This window comes from Salpingoeca rosetta (genome assembly GCF_000188695.1).
Source record: "Salpingoeca rosetta unplaced genomic scaffold supercont1.12, whole genome shotgun sequence".
NCBI lineage: Eukaryota > Choanoflagellata > Craspedida > Salpingoecidae > Salpingoeca > Salpingoeca rosetta.
In genome coordinates this window covers 345,398-368,725 of record NW_004754922.1, presented here as the reverse complement: position 1 = coordinate 368,725, position 23,328 = coordinate 345,398, and the positions used below count along the sequence as shown (strand labels likewise).

Genomic DNA, 23,328 nt, shown 5'->3' with positions numbered 1-23,328 from the left:
TCGGAGGGGCAGTTGCTCACGCACTCCCCGGCATCCTTGTACGCCCGGCACGACACACACTGCAGGGCATCGCCAGGGGCAATGCAGCCACCAGCACATTCCGGATGACAGGGGGCACAGAACCTGTCTGCGTCTGGCTGCTCATCTGCCGCGCACTCCTCGACACAGACCTCCCCGGAGCGGTAGTTGCGGCAGCGCAGGCAGTCGGAGGCCGTGGGGCCCGTGCACCCGTCCGCACACTGGTCGTCGCACGGCATGCACCCGTCTGCGGGATCTGTCACGGTAATGTGGTTGAACTTGCACACGCACACGCTGTTCTGCCGCACCATCCCGGTGGGGCAATCCGCCACGCACACGCCGTTGTGCTCGGCAAACGTGCAGCCATCACTGCCGCCCTTGCACTGAGAAGGAAGAGGGCCCGTGCACCCAGCGGAGCACAGCACGCTGCATGGCAGGCACTGGCCGCTGGTGGTGTTGGTGTACGACCGGTCGGTCGGGCAGCGGCAAACGCCGTCCGTGCCAGGCACCCACCCTGGCGGGCACACGTCCACGCACTCGCCCTCCTCCGTGCGGAAGCGAGCGCACTCCACGCAGGTGAACGGCGTCTCGTCACGGCAGCCGCCACGGCACCGCGAGTGGCAGGGCACGCACGTGCGCGGGACGGGCGTGTCTGCGACAAACGTGTTTGCGCCACACGTTTCGACGCAGGTCACGTCGCCGGTGGCGCCGTCCACTTGGGCGAAGTTCTTGCAGCCAAAGAGGCACTGGTCTGGGCCCGCCCCCGTGCAGCCGCCAGCAACGCACTGCTCGTGGCAGGGAACACACTGCACCTCGTCGGGAACAGACGTGTCGTCCACGCCAAAGTACAGGCCCACATCCACATCTGTCAGCGCAGAGCAGTCGTCCACGCACCCGCCGCTGTAGCGCGCGCCCGCACACACGTTGCACTGCTTCGGCTCTGGGCCGGTACAGCCAGCAAGGTCGAGGTCTGTGGAGCACGACGCGCTACAATCAGCACAGGTGCGGTCGGGAGCAAGGTACTGCGTGGCGGGGCAGCTGTTGCAATCGGCGAGGGTCGGCCCCGTGCAGCCATACTCCAGCGGGCACAGCGTGCTGCACGCCCGGCACACCCCGTTGCTGTCGGCGTACTTCGTGATGGGGCACTCTGCCACGCACATGACGACGCCGTTGGCGAGGATGTCCACAAACGTTCTGCAGCCAAGCGCCTCCGCGCTCGAGTCAAGCACGTTGCTGGAGCGCACGCACTGGTCCGCGCCCGGGCCCGTGCAGCCAAGCAGGCAGTTTGCATCGCAGTCCAGGCACTCGCTGCCACTGCCGAGGTAAGTGAGGTCTGGGCACGCCGTGCGGCAAACGCCCTGGTAGGACACGTGCGCGCACTCGTTGCACTCGTCTGCGCGGCCCCCAGTGCAGCCGCGAAGGGGATCGCAGCTTGGATGGCACGCCTTGCACACGCCACCAAGCGCCGTTTCCGTGTCTGCCTCGTCTGCGTATGTCCCGGTCGAGCACTCGGCCTCGCACCGCCCGTTGTCACGCACGTGCGCGCACACCACGCAGTCGTCGGCGCTGGTGCCCGCGGGGCAGCCGCCCGAGCCCGCGCGCAGGCTGCACTCGCGATGGCACGGCAGGCACTCGGCCGTGGCTGTGGAGGTGTATGTCGTGTCCGCGTCGCACGCGGCAACGCACTCGCCGCCAAATTCAAAGTTGCGGCAGGTGAGGCACTCCGTGGCCTCCAAGCCAAAGCAACCATCGCTGCTGCACTGCGCATGGCAGCCGCGGCACACGCCATCCACGGCAACCTCCCGCGTCAGGCATGACCGCACACACTCGCGCCCGCGCTTCACGTGCGCACACGCAAGGCAGGCATCGGCGCCAGGGCCCGTGCACGCGCGCGTTCCATTGACAGATGCGCACTCTGCATTGCAGCGGCGGCACAGGCCAGCCTCGTCGCGGTAGTGGGTGAGCGGGCACGTGTCGACACATGTGCCGTCAAGCTCGGCACTGGCGCAGGCGCCGCAGTCTGCTGCTGTTGGGCCCACGCACCCGTCCGCACAGAGCGGCGAGCACTTCTGGCACACGTTGGCGTCGTCGGCATACTCGGTCAGGGCGTCGCACGCAGCAACGCAAGTTGCACCGCGGGTAAAGTGCTTGCAGGCAGAGGTGTCGTTTGCGCCGCGTGCACAGCGGGAGGGGCCGGGGCCAGTGCACAGCGATGCGCACATGGGGTCACAGCGCTGGCACTCGCCGTCAACGTCCGCGTAGAAGCCATCCGGGCACTCGGCAACGCATGTGTCCGCCAGCTTCACGTTCAAGCACTCGCGACAGTTGTCGGCGCCCGCGTCAAGGCAGCCGCCGCTGCACTCTTCATCGCACGGCAGGCACTCCCGGTCCCGCGTGGCAAAGGTGTTGCTTGGGCAGGCGGCAACGCACGTTTGCGTGGCGACGTGCAGGAAGCGGGTGGGCGCGCACGCGTTGCATGCGTCGGGGCCAACACCAGAGCAGCCCGGCTCGTCCAGGGAGCAGAAGCGGTGGCAGGGCAGGCACGTGTCGTTCATCATCACGTACGTCTCCGGGCACGCGCCAACGCACACGCCCTCCACCTCAAAGCCGCGGCAGGCGAAGCAGCTGTCAGCACCAGACGAGAAGCAGCCGTCCGCACACTCTTCGCTGCAGTCCTTGCACACGTTTCCGTCGCGGTACGTGAGTGGCGGGCACGTGCTGATGCACTCGCCATCGTACTTGACGCTCTCACATTCGTCGCAGTCATAGGCGGTTGGGCCCGCACACCCGTTGAGGCCGCACTGCGGGTGGCACGCAAAGCACTCGTAAGGGGCAATGGGTGCGGTGGTGTGGTTGCGTGGCGGGCGCGGTGGGGCCACGCTGGCATCGCCGGAGCTGCCAAAGTCTGTCACCGGGGAAGCAGTCGTGGTGAGGGCGCCACCTGGAACGGCAGTTATGTAGGTGGTGGCTGACGGGCACTCGCCCACACACTTCACGCCAAGCCGATGCGACTTGCACCTGAACCAGGAAACCCAGGAGGTGGGAGGTTGAGAACGTGAGTGAGTGAGTGAGTGAGTGAGTGAGTGAGTGAGTGAGTGAGTGAGTGTAGGTGTGTGAGTGTTTGTGCGTGCGTGTGTGTGCGTGCGTGTGTGTGCGTGCGTGTGTGGGTGTGTGCGTGGTGTGTGTGCATGGTGTGTGTGCATGGTGAGTGAGTGAGTGAGTGAGTGAGTGAGTGAGTGAGTGAGTGAGTGAGTGTAGGTGTACATAACCGTCAGATACTTCACCGTCAGAGTGAAAGACAAAGCGCACTCCAATGTATGCTTGTGCGTGCGCGGAGAAGCGTGCTGGTAAAACAAAGGCACGCGATCTCCCCCTCAAACGTCACCGGCACACACACATCCTCCCCACCTGAAGCACTCGGCAGCGGACGAGCCAAAGCAGGTGGAGCAAAACGGGCTGCAGGGCTGACACACGCGGTCTTCATCGGCAAAGTAGCCCGTCGGGCACGCGGAGAGGCAGTCACCGTTGAGCGACACACCCTCCTGCCGGCAGTCGAAGCATTGGTCGCGCCCAGGGCCATAGCACCCTTGGGTGTGGTTGCAGTTGGGGTGGCAGTCAATGCACAGCTCACCATCTCTGTACGTGTGTGTCGGGCAGGCCGGCACGCACCGCCCGTTGTAGCTGGCTGCAACACAGCCGCCAACGCAATCGCTAGTCGTGGGCCCGTCGCAGCCAAACTCGCACTGGGTGCTGCATGGCTGGCAGACAGCGGCATCCTCGACGACAACAACCTCCGCATTGGGCTGCTCCGTCAGCAGCGTCATGCGGGTTGCATGGTACAGTGGCGGGCAGGTGGAAAGGCACACATACGGCACAGCGTCGCGGCTGACGTCGTACACGCCATCGCAGCGGAAGCACTGCGTTGCATCCGGACCCGTGCAGCCAAACTCAGCAACGCACTCAGAGCTGCATGGCTGGCACACCCCGCTGCCGTCGGCATACGTGCCCTCAGGACACTCGGCGACACACACGCCGTTGCTGCGCACATGGCGGCACTGCTTGCACTGTCATGGGTGAAATGTTGAGGGTTTGGAGGAGGAGGAGGGGGGCAGGGCTCGTGAGTTGCACGTGTGGGCTCAAAACAAATGAATTGTGTGGATGGGAAGGTTGACAGAAAATCACGCACACAAAGAGTTACGGACATGATGATGAGCGCAACACAGAGCACAAGTTCACTCACCCACCTCTACACACACCTACACACACCTACACACACACACACACACACACACACACACACACACACACACACACACACAAAACGCAACACGCGGTGTGCGGCGAACCTGTGCTGGGGTTGGGCCGGTGCAGCCAATGCATTCGTCGTGGCACTGCTGGCAGACGAGGTTGTCATCTGCATATGTGTTTGCCGAACACTCGGCAACACAGAGGCCATTCTCTTCAAAGTTGCGGCACTGGCTGCACGATGCGGTGGACGCCGTGCCTGCGGTGCACGTGTCCAGGCACTGCGGGTGGCACAGGCGGCACACGCCCTGCTCGTTGGCATAGCGGCCGTCTGAGCACGCGTCAACACACACACCATCCTCCTCGACGTTGCGGCACTGGCCATTGCACGCTGCGAGCGAGGCGCCGGGCCCGTTGCAGCCGGCTGTATCGGAGCACTGCGGATGGCAGCCGATGCACACGCCGTCTTCGGTGCCGGCAAGGTGGAAGTGGCCCACGCTGCACTGCTCAGAGAACCCGGGGAGGGGCAGACGTAGGTGGTGCATGCGTGTGCACGTATGTGTGTGTGTGTGTGTGTGTATGTGTGTGTGTGTGTGTTGGGGGGGTGAGAAGTGATGTGGTGAAGAGCAACAGCAATACACGAGCACAGACACGCCAACAAGCAAGCAAACAGGCAGGCAGGCAAGCCAGTCAGCCAGATTGGAGGCAGCAGGCAGAACAAGACATGTTGTGTGCTGACCTCGCTGCATCGCTGACCCGTGTTGGAGGGCAGGCACTCGCACTGGCCCGTCGTGGCGTCGCAGTCCCTGCTACCCTCAATCGTGCCAAACACAACGCAGTCGCAGCTCTCACACCCCTCGTCGTGTGCAAGGGAGAGATCGTAGAACGAGGGCTTGCACATGTCGCACAGGTCACCCATCACGTTGGCCTTGCATTCACACGCGCCTGTCTTGGGATTGCATGTGCTGCTCTCTGATCCGGCTGCATTGCACTCGCACGGGATGCACGCATTCCTGACAGCGAGACACATATCAAGAAATAAGGCACTTGTTCGTTAGGCGACGGGTGCCCATGTGTGTGTGTGTGCATATGTGTGTGTGCGCGCGAGCATGTGTGTGTATGTGTGCATGTGTGCATGTGTGTGTGTGTGTGTGTGTGTGTGTGTGTGTGTGTGTGTGTTGGGCAGGTGGGCGTTGAACGAGACGCACATTCACTGAACCATCACCATATAACTCGGAACACGTTGTCAATCAAACGCATGGTGATACTCACACATGGTTGCGGGGTACGGCTGGGTTCTCGTAATAGCCCGGTGCACACGTCTCGCAGTGGATTCCAGCCTGGCGGTGCGATGGAGCAGCAAAGGAGGAGGAAGGGGGCGAATGCATGGGGTGAGGGCACGCTTGGATTCGAAGCGCACACATGCACGCACGCAAGCTCTCGTGCACTTCAAGCACATGTACACACACAACTCGCACACAAGATACAACCACACGACACACAACACACGACACACATAAGATACAACCAACCACACGACACACACGCACATGTACGTGCAGACAATGCCACGTTCACGGTCTGCCTGCGCAACTCACTGTGTTGTGCATGCAGCTATCACAGACGCCACCGTCGCCGCGGGTGCGGTCATTGGGGAACGCATCGAGTGAAGCGTTATAGTGGCAGCTGAGCGCGTGCTCGTTGCAGTCGCACGCAACCTGCATTCATGGACGTTGAATGATGCAGACAGCGACAAGCAGAGATGGACAGTCAGGAGAGCGAAAAGAACAATGCCCAACGGCAGGCAGCAATTGTGGAACAAAGTGAACACGCAAGTGGCACAACACCCAACGCCAGCATGCGTGTGTGCTTGCGTTACATGACACGAGACACTGTGTGTGTGTGTGTGTGTGTGTGTGTGTGTGTGTGTGTGTGTGTGTGTGTGTGTGTGTGTGTGTGTGTGTGTGTGTGTGTGTGTGTGTGTGTGTGTGTGTGTACTCTGACGTACGCAAACGTTTGGCTCATCGTCGGAGATACCGCGGGCAAAAGGCTTAGCGTTGAAGAGCGGCAAGCACTCGCCACACGCAGGACCACCCGTGTTGTGCTCGCATGCACATGCGGCGCTGTCGACGTCAACGGAGCAGGACGCGGCGTGGCCGTGGCAGCCGCACCGGCCCTCCACCTGGATGTTGGTGACCGTGTAGAACGGCTCGTGGTCGAGGGGAACACCAAAGTCGTCCACAGCGGTGGTCTCGTCATAGTACTGCGCAAAGGCAACGCGGATGAAGCGCGTGTGCACAAAGTCGTGCAGCACGTCTGACGCCGCATACGACCCGCCGGCTGCATGATGGTGGTGGTGATGGTGGTGGTGGTGTAGAGAAGAGGAGGAAGGGGGAAGGGACGGTTATTGCAGCTGTGGGATGAATTGAAGAACACTAGTACGGAAGCAAGACACAGGATGATCATCAACGCATGTGACAACCACTTGAGGGCGTACCGAGCTGAATGCGGGCGGCGGTGAGGGTGCGCAGTGAGATTTCATCGTTACGCACGCTCGTCTTAGTTGTGTCGCAGATGACTTGGTCGGGCTCTGTCAGTTGCCTGCCAGAAGCAAGCATGCACAATAACAACCAAGGGTTAGGCATTGGAATGAGGCTCATAACGCCGCATTCGGGTGCGTGTGTGTGTGTGTGTCTGTGTGTCTGTGTGTCTGTGTGTGTGTACACAGGAAGGAACACAAGGTGTGTGGTTAAGACGCACTGGTCGGGAGCGATGCCGTAAAACTCCTCGCAGTCGCGCGTGAAAAACTACAAAGGTGGATGTGGTGCAGGCACTGATGAGAAATCCAACAAGCTCAAACAAACGTGGCACATGTGATGCTCGATGCACCAACCACATGTATGCACAGGACACACCTGAACGCGCACGAACACACAACACGCACGAACACACAACGCGCCCGAACACACAACACGCACACACATGCTCCTACCTGGAAAGGCTCCCAGGTTTGCGCATCGTTTGACTTGAGGATGGCAAAGGCGTATGGTACGCGCTCGCTAAAGGTGACGGTGATGGTGGTGACCTCATAGGGAAGAAGCAAGTCAAGCGTGACGTTCACGCGCGCAGCGTTCTGCTCCGACTGAAAGTATGTGCCCTCATCGGCGTCGACAGCAAACTGTGGCGGGTGGGCTTCAGTATTGATGCGGCGGACGCACGACTGTGCAGCTGCCGTCTCGCAGCAGGAATCCAGGTCCACAGGCACCGGATACGATGCCGGGCACCCGCACTCCGGCTGTGTGTGTGGGGGTGGGTTTGGGGGGGGGGTGGAACCAACACAGCAAGCACGCATGAGAAAATGCAAGCCATGCAAAACGCATGCACAGATGCAGAATGGATGCCAACACCATCGCACGCGCACGCACACGCACGCATACACGCACGCATGCACACGCACACGCACACGCACACGCACACGCACACGCACACGCACACGCACACGCACACGCACACACCTACCTGAGGGAGGAGGCCCTCGATGGGCGACTGCAGTGCATCTGCAGATGGAAAGGGGCAGGTGGCGTTGCAGGTGAAGCACTGGCTAGCCTCTGAGTAGCAGTAAGTGTCTGCTGGCGAGCCACATGTGCTGGTGCTGATGATGGGCCTGCCGAGTGCCGCTGTGGTGGTGGGCGAAGGATTCAGAGCAGCGCTTGGCATGCATGCGCAGCACAGCACCACCAACGCGGCGACGATGGCGGCACACGTCATCGTATGCACACTCCTGGTGACTGTTGTCGTCGTTGTGGACAAGGTCTCCTTCAAGGGTAGGTCCACAAAGAAACAACCGTCTTGGTTGTCTTGCCTGCTTTGTTTGCTCACCAACAGGGTCACTTGGGTTGTTTGTGTGCTTCTGGAGGGCTTGGTTGCTTGGCCTTTGTGCTTTGTGGTCGAGAAAAGGGACAGGGAGAAGGGTCAAACAATCGCTGCTCTGCTGCCTCCTGCCGTGACAATGCTGGGAGTGGGTGGGGCGCTCAGCTCAACTCACGACCAACAAACAAGCAAGCAAGCAAACGACGCAACGTGGTGGTGGTGGGCGGTTGACGATTTCTGTGTTGCGCGACCATAGCACAAGCAGAAAACGGTGCAGCCACAACTTTTCTTCCTGTCTGTTGTCGTGTGTGGCAAATGTTAGTTTGCCATAAACTGTCAGTGTTTTGTTGGTAAACTCGGGGACGTTTCCGTTGCGCGCAACCAAAGCACCAACAACGAGAGAGAGAGGAAGGAAGCAGCGTGGCTCCTCTCCTCGCCTCGCTCACGATCATTGTTCTCCTCACATCAATCAACAGCAAGAACCCGTCCCACCTCCGACGAGGACACCAGACACACCACGAAAGCGCTGAAGCGAGTCGCGTGGGCGGTTGGCAGCGGCTTCGGGTGCATTGGGTGTGTTGTTTCGTTCCTTCAGTCTTTCAGTTGAAGCGTATCAGTTCAGTTGAATCCTCCTCCTCTTCCTACTCTCTCGCTCTCTCTCCTTCTCTTTGAGCGTGCGCGTTGTCTTCTCGCTTGCTCGCTGTCGTGTTCTCCTCTTCTGTTGCATTTCACGGCAAACAAGCCAGCAAGCCGAAAGGGAAGGGAGGAAAGATGAATATGTTGAGGACACGGTTTGGGTCGACCCTGCTTGCCGTCGTGCTTGCAGGCATGATCGGCCTCGTGGTCATCATGCTGCAAGTTCACACGGGCAGCGACAGGGGTTCCAGCAGCAGCAGCAGCTCGCACCAGTATGGCGTTCACGCAGGCGCGACCGGAGGAGGTGGCCGGGCCCGTCGCGACATCCGCGGCACGACGCTCAAGTCCATTCACCAAACGCTGCTGCATGAACGCACCAGCAACGAGGCCATGTATGACTACGACTTTACGTGGAGCATTTTCATCACCCCTCAAGGATTCTCGGGCCTGCCCAATCGCTTGCAGGTCAGAGCTCCGTTTGCGCTTGTGTATATGTGCTGGGTTGTGTGTGTGTGTGTGTGTGTGTGTGTGTGTGTGTGTGAGCTTGCTTTGTGTGTGTTTGTTTGTGCTTGCATGCACATGTGCGTGTGCAAACCCAATGCTTTCGCTTTGCTTTCTCGATTGCTTTCGCTTTGCTCGACATCCTCCCGCTCAATTTGATTGCGTCCCCTCGCGTTGTTTCCCTCCCCCCCCCCACTCCAACTTGCCGTTGTGCTGTTTGTTGCCTGCCTGTTAGCGACGCGCCATTGAGTCTTGGATCCGGCTCAAGCCCCGCCCAAAGGTCGTGCTTGTCGGCCAAGGCGAAGGCTACGAGGAGGTCGCCAAGGTATCGCACCAAGCTGTCCCATCCAACTTGTTTCATCGACACATGTAGACAAGAGAGGGCCGAGCGTGTGGGGAGGGAAAGGCCTTTCCTTGTTGCACCAAGCATGATGTCTCACCCAGAATCGTGCTATGGGCGCCCCTAGGATTACGATGCCATCATCAACCCGCACTTGGACATGAACTTTGTCATGATGCCGCTCGCCGGCAGCCTGATCGACACGGCAATGAATGCCGACACTGATGTGAGTGTGCTTGTGTATGGTTTGTGGCGTGCATGCAAGCAGGCACCGAGTGTGCAGTGGTGACTGTTGCGCGCTTTGAGCGTGGCAAGCAGAGTCTGAGTACTTATCCACGTCACACACACACACACAGGTGAGTGTGATCCTGAACAGTGACATTTTGTTGACCCAATCGTTTCCGGATGCCGTGGCCAAGCTGCGCACGCACTTCGACGACTGGTTCCTTGCCGGAGCACGGTGCGTCACAGCTGCTTGCCTGCAAGCAATGATCTTTTGTGATCTGGCGGCAACTAGCTGTTGCTGCTTATTGGGGGTTGCGTGTGCACGTAGTTCACGTTTCTGTCATGTCTCGTTGCCACAGGTATGACATTGATGACTTGCCGAGCATATATGAACCTTCACGCAAGGACTTCAACGAGGCAGCCTTTGTTGCCTACACCAAAACGAAAGGCGTCCTGCACACCGCTGGCGGCCAGGTTGGACCTTGTGTGCGTGTGCGTGTGCGTGTGCGTGTGCGTGTGCGTGTGCGTGTGCGTGTGTGTGTGGGTGGGTGGGTGTGTGTGTGTGGGTGGGTGTGTTGGTGTGGGTGGATGGGTGAGTGGGCGGGTGTGTGTGTTTGCTGTGGGTATGCGTGTTTGCTGCGGGTGAACGTGAACATGAGTGTGAGCGTGAGCGTTTTTGCTGTGTGCGCGCTGTTCCCGGATGAATGGAGCGAAGTTGAAAGCATTGTCTCAGCCAGCTGTCTCACTTAACGTCACACGCATGCGTTCGACTTGTACACTCCACCACAACTGACAATGTAGGATTACTTTGCATGGAACAACAACGGAAAGAAGCTGTTTCATGGCGTTATGCCGCCTTTTATTCGCGGCAAAAGCAAATGTAAACACTGATGCTCTCGTGTTCATGTCCATGCACGCACGCACGCACGCACGCACACACACACACACACACACACACACACACACACACACAACACACACACATGTGAACAGGAGACGTACGCATCCGTACCTGCAAATACACATGTGCATGTGCCTGTTTTGGCTCACAGCTCGCCTCACGGGTACATGTTGCTGCTGTGCATGCGTTTTCTGCAGTCGACAACTGGTTCGTTCACGAGGTGATCCAAGCTGGATACCGGGACGTCATTGATGGAACAGAGGCTGTCACCGCTGTCCACGTCAACCACAACTACAAAAGGTACACTGCTTTGTGTATGTGTGTGTATGTGTGTGCATGCACATGTGCGAGCTGGTGCGACACCATATGTGACTTGCGGCATGGCGCCGCTTGGTTGCCAGGGAGCTATCGCAAGATCGCAACAGTCTCACATAAGCACCACCGCCACCGTGTGTAGTGCCGAGGGGGCGGTATCCAAGATGGCGACCGGTGGCAGCGCCACGTTCTGGATGAAGTCCAAGACAACCGACTGGCAGATCTTCCACAACAACCACCTTGCCATCTACTACGGCAGTTACCGCAACCAGGACGGCACAACCGTGCACGCGCCGTGGAAGCTTGCAGCGTGCATGGAGCCCTCTGGCATGTGCCTGATGAAGCGCGTGCGTCCAGGCATCTGCCCGTGCGAGCACAACGCGTTTGCAATCACAACACAGAATGACCCGCAGGTGGCCAACGTGTTCGAGAACGACGTGCGCAAGAACATTGTCAAGTGCGGCAGCGTCTCTGTGGACAAGACAGACGCCTACACCATCCCGGTCACCACGCCACCGGGGCACGAGCCGCGTTATGGTCTGCCCTTTACACTCAAGGACCTGCTGCCCATTGTCGCGCGAAACAAACACGTCATCCTCTCCGGTGTCAGGTGTGTCTTGCGTGTTGTTTATCATGCGTGCATTGTGTGAACGCAGGCCACGCATTGTATGGGTGTGAAACTGTTGCGTGTGTTGCATGTGCTGCATGTGTTGCGTATGAATGCGGCACGCAGATGATGTGCTGGTGGTGGTGGTGGTGGCTGCGTTGGGTGCGTGATGTGTGTTTATCGTTGCGCGCCAATTCTTGTTTGTCACAACTTGCTTTTGCATGCATCTTGCTGTTGCTCACTGTGCAACACCAATCTTCCCAATGCGTTCCTTGTTTGCCTGCATGCAACGACAGCTACATTTATCGCGATGTGGTGATGAACTTTGTGTGCAACCTTCGTCGGCTTGGCATCTACGATCAGCTCATACTTGCCGCCTTTGACGAGGAAATGTACAGGTGCGCACGATGCGTCGGTATCTGGCGCAGGGTGGTGTGGGGCTGCGCTGTTGTGTGTGTGTGTGTGTGTGTGTGTGTGTGTGTGTGCGTGTGTTTGCGTGTCTGTGTGCATCTGTGTCTGTCTCTATGTGTGTGCGCGTGGATTCCTCTGTGTGTGTCAAGCTCCTACGCTCACCGCCAAAGCCAACACGCTGCTGCCGAATCTCGTGCTGCTGGGTCAGGTTTGGATTCCGCATGGGTCTGCCCATCTTCTACTATCAGAGCGACGACCTTGCTGGTCTCTCGTCTCGCGATCTTGAGTACGGAAGCGACGCCTTCAAGAAGGTGAGGGCAACACGCACGTGCGCGTGTGTACGTCGAGTTGTACGAAGAGCTCTATTGATGTCACATGCGTGTTGGAGTTCGTGATGCCCCCCCCCCTTACTTGTGGTTTCTCGGTAGTGCCCCTCTTTTAGTCTTTTTGGATGCATTTCTTTTGACAGCCCAATCCTGTCCGCCACCACTGTAATGTAACCGCTCACACATGTGCACATGCGCGCCTGCCTGTGCTGCACTGTATGCAGGTGACCAAGCTCAAGTCACAAGTTGTGCTCCAAATCTTGCAAATGGGATATGATGTCACCTGGACAGGTATGTGTGTATGTTGTGTGTGTGCGTGTGTGTGCGTGTGTGTGTGTGTGCGCGTGTGTGCGCGTGTGTGTATGTTGTGTGTGCGTGTGCGTGTGGGGGGGGGGCATGCGGCCTTGTTTGCTTGGTTGCATCATTGTGCCGTTCGTGCCATCCTCGCACTTTTGGTCAGCACTACATTGCTGCAGCAGCAGCACCACACACCAGGATATTCGTTCCCTCACATCTGCCTGCTCGCCTGCTGCTGTGACGACAGATACGGACATTGTCTGGTTTGAGGACCCGATTCCAAAGCTGATGGCCATGGTGGGTCTTGGTGCTGGGTGTGCGCGCTCGCTCACTCGCGGAGCGATGTACAAAGTTGTTTGTTTGCCTGTTTGTTCTTGTTGCGTGTGCGTGCCTGCATGCTGCACGTACATTCATTTATGTTTGTGGCGTGCGTGAGCCCTGTGCCCATGCGCTAACGCCTGTCGCTCACGTCACCTTAATAACACATCACCTTAATAACACACTCTCTTTCTCGCAAAATTTGCGTGCACGCACAGGAGTCTGACTTTGTTGTGCAGAGCAACGCCCCCTTCCCGGACGAGCGTGTGGCCAATGGCCCTCTTCGCATCAACTCCGGGTTTTATCGCGTCCGCTCCACACCAGTCACCATCGCCGCAATGCAGCAGGTACGCACGTGGTGTGTTGTGTTGTGTTGTGTTGTGTTGTGTTGTGTTGTGTTGTGTTGTGTTGTGTTGTGTTGTGTTGTGTTGTGTTGTGTTGTGTTGTGGTGTGTTGTGTTGTGTTGTGTTGTGTTGTGTTGTGTTGTGTTGTGTTGTGTTGTGTTGTGTTGTGTTGTGTTGTGTGTTGTGGTGTGCTGCGTGTTCGTCTGTCCACCTTGTCTTCGTGTGTGTGTGCGCGCAAATTCTGCGGCCGCTGGTTCGCCGTCCACCAACCCCAGTAATGTTTCACCGACAACTGTGGATGTTTCTCACGCGCTGCGCCTTCGATGCCATTGGAACCATACTTTTCATGTTGCAGATTGTTGCGCATGCTGCCTCGAGCACCATGACAGAGCAGCCCTCCTTCTACATCGTCCTGTGTGGCGGGAAGGAAGGCACAACCACTGTCGGCGATAACAAGTGCCACTACCGACCCCCGCCAGACCTCATCCCACACGACCAAGGTATGGCTGAGTTGACAACTGTTTGCTCTGCATGCGGCCTGCCCGTGATCTGCCGTGTCGTTGTCTGCAAGCAACGGTCCCAAGATGGAGGCCAACGTGCTCGTTTCTCGTTTGCTACTCGCTCTGAAGACCTGGGGTGTATATTCACATGACACGAACATACACGAAACCGCACACAACGCATTGCCTGCAGGCAATGCACTGCTTGAAGTTGAGTTCCTTGACCGGCGGCAGTATCCAAACGGCAACGTGGGCGGCTATTGGAACAGCGACAACATCCACGTGCGCCACCCGCAGATTGTTATTCTGCACAACAACTGGATCAAGGGATTGCGCGCCAAGATTGAACGGCTTGTGCTGCGCGGGCTGTGGTACTACGACAGGGACAGGGAGATTTGTAACTATGACGACACGCCGCAGTTCACGTTCAACTGGTCGGTCGATGTTGAGGATGCGTGAACTGTTGGTGTGTGTGTGTGTGTGTGTGTGTGTGTGTGTGTGTGTGTGTGTGTGTGTGTGTGTGTGTGTGTGTGTGTGTGTGTGTTTGTGTGCACGTTTGTGTGCGCGAGAGACGTGCACGCGTGGCTGCCAGTGCGACAAGTAAACTTTGGTTCGAATTCGCGAGCGTTTGGGGCTCCTTGTGGGCGTGGGCGTGTGCGTGGGTCTGTTCGGTGGTCATCCAATGGCTGGTGCGGTGTAATTCGGTGAGAGCATTTCACATTCACACTTGCAGTCTGTACAGAAGACAAGAGACAAGTCAAAACAAAATCACAGTGCAGAACAAAAAGGCAGAATGTACAACAGCAACAACAAGCAAACGCGAGGTAAAGATGGCAAACAACAGCCAGTGCAGCGGCAGGCGAAATCGAAGCGTGGTACAGCCATTAAGAGGAATGCAATGACGGTGATTGTGGCTTGGATGATGTTGATTGGGGTGACAGGAGCCAGTTGAGTGCGATTTTCGCCATCTCTTCGCTCTGGTCAACAACAAAGCTGTGCGAGAACCCCTGTGTGATTGTGATCGATCATGCAAGCAAACAGGAGAATGAGCAGAGGTGGTGAGCGGAGACACGTGGTGAGCACGCCCAGATAAACATCCACAGGCATACGTCCACATACACAAACACACATAAAACCAACACGTACAACCCAATACTCACACCTACACTCACGCATACACACATGCATACACACATACACACGAACCTGTGTGCAGTCGATATGCGTGCTGTGTGGGAGGGCGTGCTTGATGTCTGCCGCGTGGTGGTGCGTCACCCAACCGTCCGCGCCGCCATAGTACCAGACGAGCTTGTGCTGGTGCTCGCGGTAGTGGTGCGTGTCCAGATCCAGTAGGTACTCCATCTCGCAGCAGGCCATGTGCAGCGCTTGCAGCACAACGTCGTGGTGGAACAGCTCGTCAATCGTCGCAAGCGCCGTTGGGGATGGTGGCTGTGCGCATGTGTGTGCATGTGTGTGTGTGTGTGTGTGTGTGTGTGTGTGTGTGTGTGTGCATTGTGCATTGTGTCCATGTGTGTGTTGTGTGTGTGTGTACGTGCATTGTGTGCACGTGTGTGTTGTGTGTGTACGTGCATTGTGGTTGTGTGTGTGTGTGTGTGTGTGAATGAGTACGTCCATGCGTTTACGTGCAACGTACAGCAAAGCAAAGAGTGCAGGAGACAATCAACCAACACTTGCAGGTGCACGCAACACATCAACTGAGCCACAGCACCACAGATATCGGTCTCAGCCACTCACGAGCGCGTTGGAGCAGTCACCGAGGTGCCAGTTGACGAGTGCACCTCGCAGACTGGCAGGAAGATGGCCGATGATGTGTGCTAGGCGAGCGGCGGGCCGGCGGAAGTGCCGCAGCAGTGGATACAGCTTGGACCCGTTTGGTGTCGTGCCTGGTGTTGATGGCGGGGTCAAGGGTGTGGTGGAGCGAGAACAGCATGTGTACGTACGCGTGAGTACGTACGTACGTGTGTGTGTGCGTACGTGTGTGTGCGTGTGTATGTATGTGTGTGTGTGTGTATGCGTGAGAGAGACTTGGCGAGGGGGCAGCTGCAACCACATGTTGCACCAAGAGAACAATCAGCATATGAACACACTAATGTACGCATTCTCACACACACACACACACACACACACACACACACACACACACACACACACACACACACACACACACACACACACACACAGGCACGCACAAACGCACGCACATGTACTCATTCACGTACACACACACACACACGCGCGCGCGTGCGTCACAAGACACTGCTAACAACCAACCAATGTGGTGGACGGTGGGGAAGAGGTTGAAGACGCGATCAACACTGGAGCTGAGGGGTCGCAACATCTCCATGGCGATCCAAGCGCCAATCGAGTGGCCCATCAAGGTAAACCTGGCAGACGGGTACCGTTCGCGAAGAACCCGCATGACCTGCAGCTTGTGCTCCGTTTGTTGGAAGTGGGAGAAGAGATGCGGCGAGACGGACGTGGGGGAGTGGCCCGTGTGGCCGATGATGACGCACGGGTCTCTCGTCTTGTCGTGGAGTTCGCTCATAAAGTCGATGTAGAACTCCGGGTGACCAGGGTTTCCCGGGATCATGACCAGCACGTGGGCGACCTCCTTGTTGAACACGCTTTGTCTGCTGTCGAGGATGCGCACCTCTGCTGTTGTGTTCCCTGGCGCGCTTGGGATGGGCACATGCATGGTTAACCCAGTGTCCGCCCTTGGTGCGGACAGCAGTGGCGAGGAGGGCGACGACAAGGAGGACGATGACGAGTGTGCCCTGCCGGTGCTGGTGCGGCTGCTGTTGCTGTGGTTGTGAAAGCTCGAACGTCGACGCCCGTTGCCTCTGCATGTGTGTGTGGGCATGGTCGGGGATGTAACAACAGGACTTGCACACGCGCTTGCGCCGGTGCGGCTGCCAACCCCACGGCCTGTGCCTGTGCCTGCACCTGCATCTGTGCTGTTCCCACGGCCACTGCTGGTGCTGCTTGTTCGACTGCGGCGCAGCGCACAAGCTGGGCACTGCTGCTGCCTGTCGGTGTTGTCCTTGTGTTTCAGGCGCAGCACGGACATGACCACGGACGCAGTCCAGAGCGCAGTGTCCAGCACGTACGACACGATGGCAAAGAGCAAGTGCCGCGCAAGCGACAGGCCGACTCGTGGCGCCCCAAGATGCTGCTTCACACGCTCCGACATGACGCTGATGTCTCAGGAAGCGGGGCGGGGACGGCTGTGCTGAGTGTTGAGAGGCGAGGTGGAGGAACGTGTGTGGAGGAAGGGTGTTGTGGAGGAAGGGTGTGTGGACAGCTCCACCAGCCAGCCAGCCAACAACGTGGTGGAATGCGGCAACTGTTATCGACACCATAAACTGCAGCCATGTCGTCCGCTGCACCCAAGCGATATGTGGGGCGACTCGCCCGCGAATACAAGGCCATCAAGAAGGTTGGTTGGTTGGTGTGTTCATGTGTGTGTCTGTGTGTCTGTGTGTCTGTGTGTCTGTGTGTGTGTCTGTGTCTGTGTTTGTGTCTGTCTGTGTGTGTGTCTGTTTGTCTGGCTCTGTGTCTGTGTGTATGTGCGTCTCCTCTCTCTGTGTGCTTGTATTTCGCTCGTGTGCGCCTCACCCACTCTGCAATCTTGCCTTGTCTTGCTTGTGCTCGCCGTGCGCTTGTAGAACCCTCCTCCTTTCATTCTCGCGGAACCAAAACCAGAGAACATCCTCGAGTGGTTCGTGTGTATGTGCGCGTGGCTGTGTGCGTTCGTGCGTGTGTGTGTGTGTGTGTGTGTGTGCGTTCGTGCGTGTGAGTGTATGCGTGTTTGTGGGTGCGTTCGTGCGTGTGTGTGTGTCTGTGTGTGTGTGTGTGTGTCTGTGTGTGTGTGTGTGGTTGATGCTTGCGCTGGAGCATCAAACGGCTGCCGCCATCATCCCAGTTCCCGTTGTTGTCCAGCTGCTGTCGCGTGGCGTGGCTAACGTCTTTGTTCTTGTTGCTGCGCACTCGCACTCGCTCTCTCTCGCGCTCTCTCATGTACACAGGCATTATGTCATTTCCGGCCTTCCAGACGACACACCGTACCATGGTGAGCTGTGATACAACGACTGCGTCTACGTCTCCATCTGTGACTGTGTCTGTGTCTACGTCTCCGTCTACGCCTGTACCTGTGTCTGCATCTGCGTTTGCGCGTTTGTTGTTTGTGTATTGGATGTGTGGATGAACGATGTTATGTGTGTCAAGGCTGGTTGTTGTGCTGCTCTGTTTGTTAACTGTATCGCACACCACCCAACTGTGTGTCGACAACAGGTGGCTTCTACCACGGCAAGCTGGTGTTCCCTTCATCATACCCGATGAAGCCGCCTGCCATCTACATGATCACTCCAAACGGCCGCTTCAAGGAAAACACAAGGTACGTGGCCCAGGGCACCTTGTCTTGGTCATCAACCTGACATGTGCGTCGCTGACGTGTGCGTGTGCTGTTATTGTTTGTTTGAGGATCAAGACGCCCTCAAACACATGCACACACACACACACACACATACACACACACACCTGCTTGTGGTGTATTGAACCCTTGCAGATTATGCCTCAGCATCTCTGACTTTCACCCCGACACTTGGAACCCCGCGGTGTGTATGCATGTGCGCTTGTGTATGTGTGCGTGCGTGCGTGTGCGTGTGTATGCAAACATGTCAACTCGCTCGTCCATGCTGTGTTTCTTACCTCCAATATGCTCCAATGCCACCCGCGTGCTCTCAGTGGTCTGTGGAGACCGTACTGAAGGGCCTCCTCAGCTTCATGGTGAGTCAGATGGGATGTGCACCTCAAGCCTACTTTCACAAACCGAAGGACACACACACACACACACACACACACACACACACACACACACACACACACACACACACACAAACTGCACACACACACACACAAACTGCACACACACACACATACTGCACGCACGCACAGACCTACTGCACACAACTCACTCACACGCGCACACACCACAAACCACTGCCCTCACTCACAATGGCCATTGCCTTGGTGCGCGTTTGTGCGTTTGTGCGCGTGTTGATCACGTCAGCTGGAGGACACGCCCACCGCCGGCAGCATCACCACCACCACAGCAGAGGTTTGAGCCGCAATATCGGTTGTCTCTGTTTGTTTGCCCATGCACGGTGTCTGTCATCGGGTGGCCGTCAACTTGTCAGTGCAACGCGTGGTGTGCAACCAATGGCGAGCACTGCCCAGTATCATCACGCTGCGCATAAGCGCACAAGCACGTACACACACACCACACACACACACACACACACACACACACACACACACACACACACACGACGGTCGTCGTCACTGGGCGCGCGAGGTCAAATGTAGCCCCCCCTACTAGATCGTAACGAAGCTTCGATATTCAATTGTCCCTACGCTAATCGTATCCAAGGGGACTGACCATAGCCCAGCTAGCGGCTCCTCAGGACATGAGCGACGTAGGGCTTTCTTTACTTACATTCACCTTCAAACAGGCGTTCTCTAACGAGTGCTACTGTAGTCTGAGCAACCGAGCTGTGATCTTCGGTTTTAAAATCTGCATCATCCCTACTTAACGTATGGTAGACAGGTTTTTCCAAACAGCGCCGACTCTGTGCGAGGAAGCGACGTCTCACACACACACGGGTGCGTGTGCCAGAAACGCGCCCTCGCCAAGCGGAGTCTCGTGTTCAATCTCAAGGACCAGCTCTTCTGCGATCTCTTTCCAGAGGTGCGCACATGTGCACACATGCGCAGTTGACAGAGAGGGGCAGAGAAACGGCGATGTGTGTGTGTGTGTGTGTGTGTGTGTGTGTGTGTGTGTGTGTTTGTCAGCCCTCGCACGCGCTCTCTCTTCACCTCTGCCTGCCTGTGTGTTTGTGAGCGTGTTTCATGCGTTGACCTCATGATCTTCACACACATACACGCCCCACCACTACCACCTTGCCGGCTGCCGTACAGACTGCGGAGGAGATTCGAGAGGTGCTGCGACGGAAAGTGAAGGAGGCGACAGACGCACAGAACGCGGCTAGCAGGTGCTGGTCTGTCTGTCTCTGCCTATCTGTCCTGTCTGTCTGCCTGTCTGTCTGTTTGTCTGTGTCCCTGTGTGTCTGTTTGTCTGTGCCCCTCTGTGTGTATGTCTGTCTGGTTAGGCTTCGACTAGTGTGCCGCGCCCTTTGACCCACATCTCATGTCTCCCTGACCACAAACAAAATCACACACGCACGTGCAGTGAGGGAGCGAATACAAACAGCAGCAGCAGCGGCAGCGGTGGTGATGAGAAGTTGCCTGAGCTATCATCCCAAACGCTCGCCGTGATTGCATGCATCGTCGTGCCCATTGTCGGTGTCATCCTGTACCAGATGGTGCAGGCCGCGCCATAGCGCGCACGCACACACACACACACACACACACACACACACACGCACACACACACACACACACACACACACACACACACACACAGCCTCGCTTGCATACAAATGCAATGCATGCCCCCCCCCACGTATGGTGTGTGTCATGACTGTGTGTTTGGCCGCAGTTGCATGCATGCAAGCACAGCCGCAACTCCTCCCCCTCCCCGAGGTTGTGTTACTGCTTGTGTTCTGACTCAAGTTTTGATTGTTAATTGTCCACACACTTAAACTACATTGCAACGCCATGGAGGAGAACATGGATACACTACCGCACTGGAGGAAGGACAAAGGCAAAGGACAAGGGAAAAGGGCACACGCGCCTGCAACACAACAGCAGCAGCAGCGAGAGCACCACAACGCACACACACACACACACACACACACACACACACACACACACACACACACACACACAATGAGACGAGCGACGTGGTGGTGGTGGTGGTGGTGGTGGTGGTGGTGGCTATGATGTGGAGAAGTACACGGCATAGCCGCGGGCACCACGGCTGAAGACGCATTCACATGGCGGCGGTGATGCGAGTGAGCACGTGGTTTGAATGCAAACGCACGAGACAGGCGAGGTGCAAAACAAAGACAGATGGGTACACACAAACATGAACAAAGGCACACACACAACACACACACACACACACACAACAGCTTTCACACAAACAGCAGCATTCACACACACATACACACACAGAATGCCCTTTGGCCGGTTGTGTCTCACCTGCGCCCCCTGCCGCGTCCGCCCCTGTAACCGCGGAAATAGCGGCCACGACCACGGCCACGGCCACGGCCCCTCTTGCGCAGGCCAGGCACGTTGGTGCGCTTATTCAACACCTGGCAGCAGGAGTGTCCACAGCTGGTGTGAGGACCGGGAATACGCATACACACATACATACAAGCAGAGGATGCTGTGTCCTTCGCACACGAGTAACTCACTTGCAAAGTACACCAAACACACACACACACACATGCACGATTCACCTGCTGGGTTGATATGCCCATCACAACCCCTCAAGACCACCACCACCACAACCACCACCACCACCACCACCACGACCATGCCTCTTCTCTCCCCTGACTGCGCAGGCGACTGACCGTAACCTGGCGGCCCTTGAGCATCTGGTTGGTCAGCCCCTTTGCCGTCTCAACGGCGGCCTCGTCCGTAAACTCAACATACGCAAACCTGAAGGTGCACGTGATGGAGGGGGGGGTGGTGGTGAGGGGGTTGCGCAAGCGCGCGTTGGTACAAGGCTGTTGTTGGTCGTGGCACACACACACACACATACACACACATACACACACACACACACACACACACACACACACACACACACACACACACACACACACACACACACAAAACAGAGGGGCAGACAAATGGGCGGACAGGAGAGATGATTTGCCACCAACTCGACATTCATACAACACACCACCGCCGCTACCACCACCATCAACACGAGCACGAGCAAAACCACTGCTACCGTGCGTGTGTTGACTGACCCCTTTGGCTGCCCGGTTGGCCCGCGGCCAATGGTGATGCGGCGCACGGGGCCGCAGTCCTTGAAGAAGAGCTGCAGATCAACCTCAGAGGTCCCGTAGTCAACCTGCATCCCGCCAAACAGGATGGGCACGCACGGAAGGGTGGGGTGGTAGTGGTGGTATGGATCGCGAATGACGGGGGGGGGGTAGAATTGGGCATAGCAGACGGGTTATGACAGCAGAGCTACGACGACACGAGGCTGAGGATGATCAAGCTCTGGGAAGGACGCACACACATACACATACAAACACACACACATACGCACACATACACACACGCACGCACGTTCTGGACAAAGACGGAGCGGCGATCTGCTTCCTCGCGGCTCTCTTGGGAGCCGGCTGTGATGGCGTTCATACGATGGAAGCAAAAACAAACGAAAGAAAACGTGATCAGGAAGGGAGAAGCGAGGCGTTGTACACACACACACACACACACACACACACACATACATACGCGTAGGATGGATACACCAAGCTGCAGTGAATGCTCAAGAACACTCACTCTTCATGACTTGGTTGAGGGCTTCACGATCCTGCTGCAGTGAAGACTCGTTCTGGTTCACCTGTTGCCTCAACTGAAACAACCCCCATTAGGCGTGAGGTGGGAGCGTGAGAGGGGAGTGTGACAATGGCATGTATGCCAAGCGCGTGCGGTTGAGGTGATGCACCCTGTACACACTCAGTACACGAACACACGAACACATAGATACAAGTGCACACACACACGCGCGCGTACGTACACATACAAAGACCCCGCACACACACACACATACATACACACCCACTGGACTCACTTGCTCAAACTCGTCATCGTCACCGCCACCCTCTTCTGTGTCGCCAGAGCCTTCTTGCTTTGTGGCGCCTTCCGCCTGTGCGGCCTCCTCGCCCTCCTCGCCCTCCTCATCGTAGGCGAGGTCCGCCTCATCTTCCGGGTATGGCTCCTCTGCACCTTCTTCGAGCGGCTGCTGCCCCTCTTCCTCCTCTCGCTTCTCCTGCTGCTTCTTCTGCTGCTGCTGTGCAGCTTCGTCGCCTGCAGCACGCCCGCATGCCACAGATCAACGGTCATCAACTGGACACACGTCCCATGCACACAAATCATGCACACATGTGCTCACGTGTTGTTGTGACGCAGATCGAGATGCCCCCACAAACAAACCAAAAAAAAAAAACACGGCACCAGCACACACACACACACACACACACACACACACACACACACACACACACACACACACACACACACACACACACACACACACACATATGCGTGAGTGCGGAACATGTCACGTTCGATGCGAACCTTGGCCACTGCTCATCGCGTCAAAGTCGTCGTGTGTGTCTTGCTTCTCGTGTGCGAACGTTGGTTTGGTTTGTGGAAAAAGGCGACACGACACACAAAAATATAGTACCAAAGTGGGCGTGTGCACTCTGTTGCGGTCCTGCTTGTTGTGTGCTGCTGCGCTCATTTGCT

At 57.3% G+C, this 23,328-nt stretch overlaps 5 protein-coding genes across 5 annotated transcripts in view; 2 read left to right on the top strand and 3 right to left on the bottom strand.

Moving 5' to 3' along the window:
• PTSG_05153 (laminin alpha 5 chain) overlaps window positions 1-8,381 on the bottom strand; it is a 9,128-nt gene extending 747 nt beyond the window's left edge. The window contains exons 1-11 of the mRNA XM_004993674.1: window positions 7,783-8,381; window positions 7,256-7,558; window positions 7,024-7,070; window positions 6,761-6,864; window positions 6,272-6,603; window positions 5,862-5,981; window positions 5,536-5,603; window positions 5,003-5,276; window positions 4,365-4,766; window positions 3,427-4,082; window positions 1-3,036 (exon numbers count right to left, since the gene is read on the bottom strand). The exon at window positions 1-3,036 is cut by the window's left edge and continues 747 nt beyond it. Coding sequence (XP_004993731.1) covers window positions 1-3,036; window positions 3,427-4,082; window positions 4,365-4,766; window positions 5,003-5,276; window positions 5,536-5,603; window positions 5,862-5,981; window positions 6,272-6,603; window positions 6,761-6,864; window positions 7,024-7,070; window positions 7,256-7,558; window positions 7,783-8,031 — 5,591 coding nt within the window. The 5' untranslated portion in view covers window positions 8,032-8,381. The remainder of the gene's footprint in view (window positions 3,037-3,426; window positions 4,083-4,364; window positions 4,767-5,002; window positions 5,277-5,535; window positions 5,604-5,861; window positions 5,982-6,271; window positions 6,604-6,760; window positions 6,865-7,023; window positions 7,071-7,255; window positions 7,559-7,782) is intronic.
• Window positions 8,382-8,468: 87 nt separating this feature from the next.
• PTSG_05152 (uncharacterized protein) lies at window positions 8,469-14,343 on the top strand. Its single transcript, XM_004993673.1, has 15 exons — window positions 8,469-9,234; window positions 9,506-9,595; window positions 9,738-9,836; window positions 9,967-10,070; window positions 10,195-10,309; window positions 10,637-10,715; window positions 10,934-11,036; window positions 11,194-11,661; window positions 11,955-12,056; window positions 12,278-12,380; window positions 12,620-12,686; window positions 12,940-12,989; window positions 13,229-13,357; window positions 13,710-13,854; window positions 14,048-14,343. Exons 1-15 carry the CDS (start codon window positions 8,905-8,907, stop codon window positions 14,311-14,313), a joined length of 2,250 nt encoding a protein of 749 aa, XP_004993730.1. The 5' UTR covers window positions 8,469-8,904; the 3' UTR covers window positions 14,314-14,343.
• Window positions 14,344-14,524: 181 nt separating this feature from the next.
• PTSG_05151 (uncharacterized protein) lies at window positions 14,525-17,243 on the bottom strand. Its single transcript, XM_004993672.1, has 4 exons — window positions 16,147-17,243; window positions 15,610-15,758; window positions 15,061-15,303; window positions 14,525-14,861 (listed from the first exon to the last, which is right to left on the bottom strand). The coding sequence occupies exons 1-4, from the start codon at window positions 17,063-17,065 to the stop codon at window positions 14,739-14,741; spliced, it is 1,434 nt and encodes a 477-aa protein (XP_004993729.1). The 5' UTR covers window positions 17,066-17,243; the 3' UTR covers window positions 14,525-14,738.
• On the top strand, window positions 17,241-20,585 carry PTSG_05150 (ubiquitin-conjugating enzyme E2 J2). Its single transcript, XM_004993671.1, has 10 exons — window positions 17,241-17,311; window positions 17,541-17,593; window positions 17,901-17,944; window positions 18,166-18,268; window positions 18,440-18,488; window positions 18,619-18,660; window positions 18,944-18,991; window positions 19,550-19,621; window positions 19,852-19,925; window positions 20,123-20,585. The coding sequence occupies exons 1-10, from the start codon at window positions 17,246-17,248 to the stop codon at window positions 20,271-20,273; spliced, it is 702 nt and encodes a 233-aa protein (XP_004993728.1). The 5' UTR covers window positions 17,241-17,245; the 3' UTR covers window positions 20,274-20,585.
• A 153-nt stretch (window positions 20,586-20,738) lies between these two features.
• Window positions 20,739-23,247, bottom strand: PTSG_05149 (uncharacterized protein). The gene is made up of 8 exons (XM_004993670.1): window positions 23,158-23,247; window positions 22,652-22,887; window positions 22,360-22,432; window positions 22,141-22,196; window positions 21,816-21,919; window positions 21,411-21,498; window positions 21,037-21,149; window positions 20,739-20,812 (listed from the first exon to the last, which is right to left on the bottom strand). Exons 1-8 carry the CDS (start codon window positions 23,171-23,173, stop codon window positions 20,770-20,772), a joined length of 729 nt encoding a protein of 242 aa, XP_004993727.1. The 5' UTR covers window positions 23,174-23,247; the 3' UTR covers window positions 20,739-20,769.
• Between the last annotated feature and the right edge of the window lie 81 nt (window positions 23,248-23,328).

Bases quoted from the DNA above. Each gene is read 5' to 3' on its own strand.
- PTSG_05151 (XM_004993672.1), bottom strand. From the start codon at position 17,065: ATGTCGGAGCGTGTGAAGCAGCATCTTGGGGCGCCACGAGTCGGCCTG. The intron at 15,759-16,146 runs GTTGGTTGTTAG...CATCAACACCAG, and splicing joins CCCCACCGTCCACCACATTG to GCACGACACCAAACGGGTCC. The intron at 14,862-15,060 runs GTTCGTGTGTAT...ACAATCACACAG, and splicing joins CGCATATCGACTGCACACAG to GGGTTCTCGCACAGCTTTGT.
- PTSG_05150 (XM_004993671.1), top strand. From the start codon at position 17,246: ATGTCGTCCGCTGCACCCAAGCGATATGTGGGGCGACTCGCCCGCGAA. The intron at 17,594-17,900 runs GTTCGTGTGTAT...TCATGTACACAG, and splicing joins CCAGAGAACATCCTCGAGTG to GCATTATGTCATTTCCGGCC. The intron at 19,622-19,851 runs GTGCGCACATGT...GCTGCCGTACAG, and splicing joins TCTGCGATCTCTTTCCAGAG to ACTGCGGAGGAGATTCGAGA.
- PTSG_05152 (XM_004993673.1), top strand. From the start codon at position 8,905: ATGAATATGTTGAGGACACGGTTTGGGTCGACCCTGCTTGCCGTCGTG. The intron at 9,596-9,737 runs GTATCGCACCAA...GGGCGCCCCTAG, and splicing joins GCTACGAGGAGGTCGCCAAG to GATTACGATGCCATCATCAA. The intron at 13,358-13,709 runs GTACGCACGTGG...TTCATGTTGCAG, and splicing joins CCATCGCCGCAATGCAGCAG to ATTGTTGCGCATGCTGCCTC.
- PTSG_05149 (XM_004993670.1), bottom strand. The intron at 21,920-22,140 runs GTGCGTGCGTGT...GGCGGGATGCAG, and splicing joins GCTCCGTCTTTGTCCAGAAC to GTTGACTACGGGACCTCTGA. The intron at 20,813-21,036 runs GTGAGACACAAC...ATGCGTCTTCAG, and splicing joins GGACGCGGCAGGGGGCGCAG to CCGTGGTGCCCGCGGCTATG.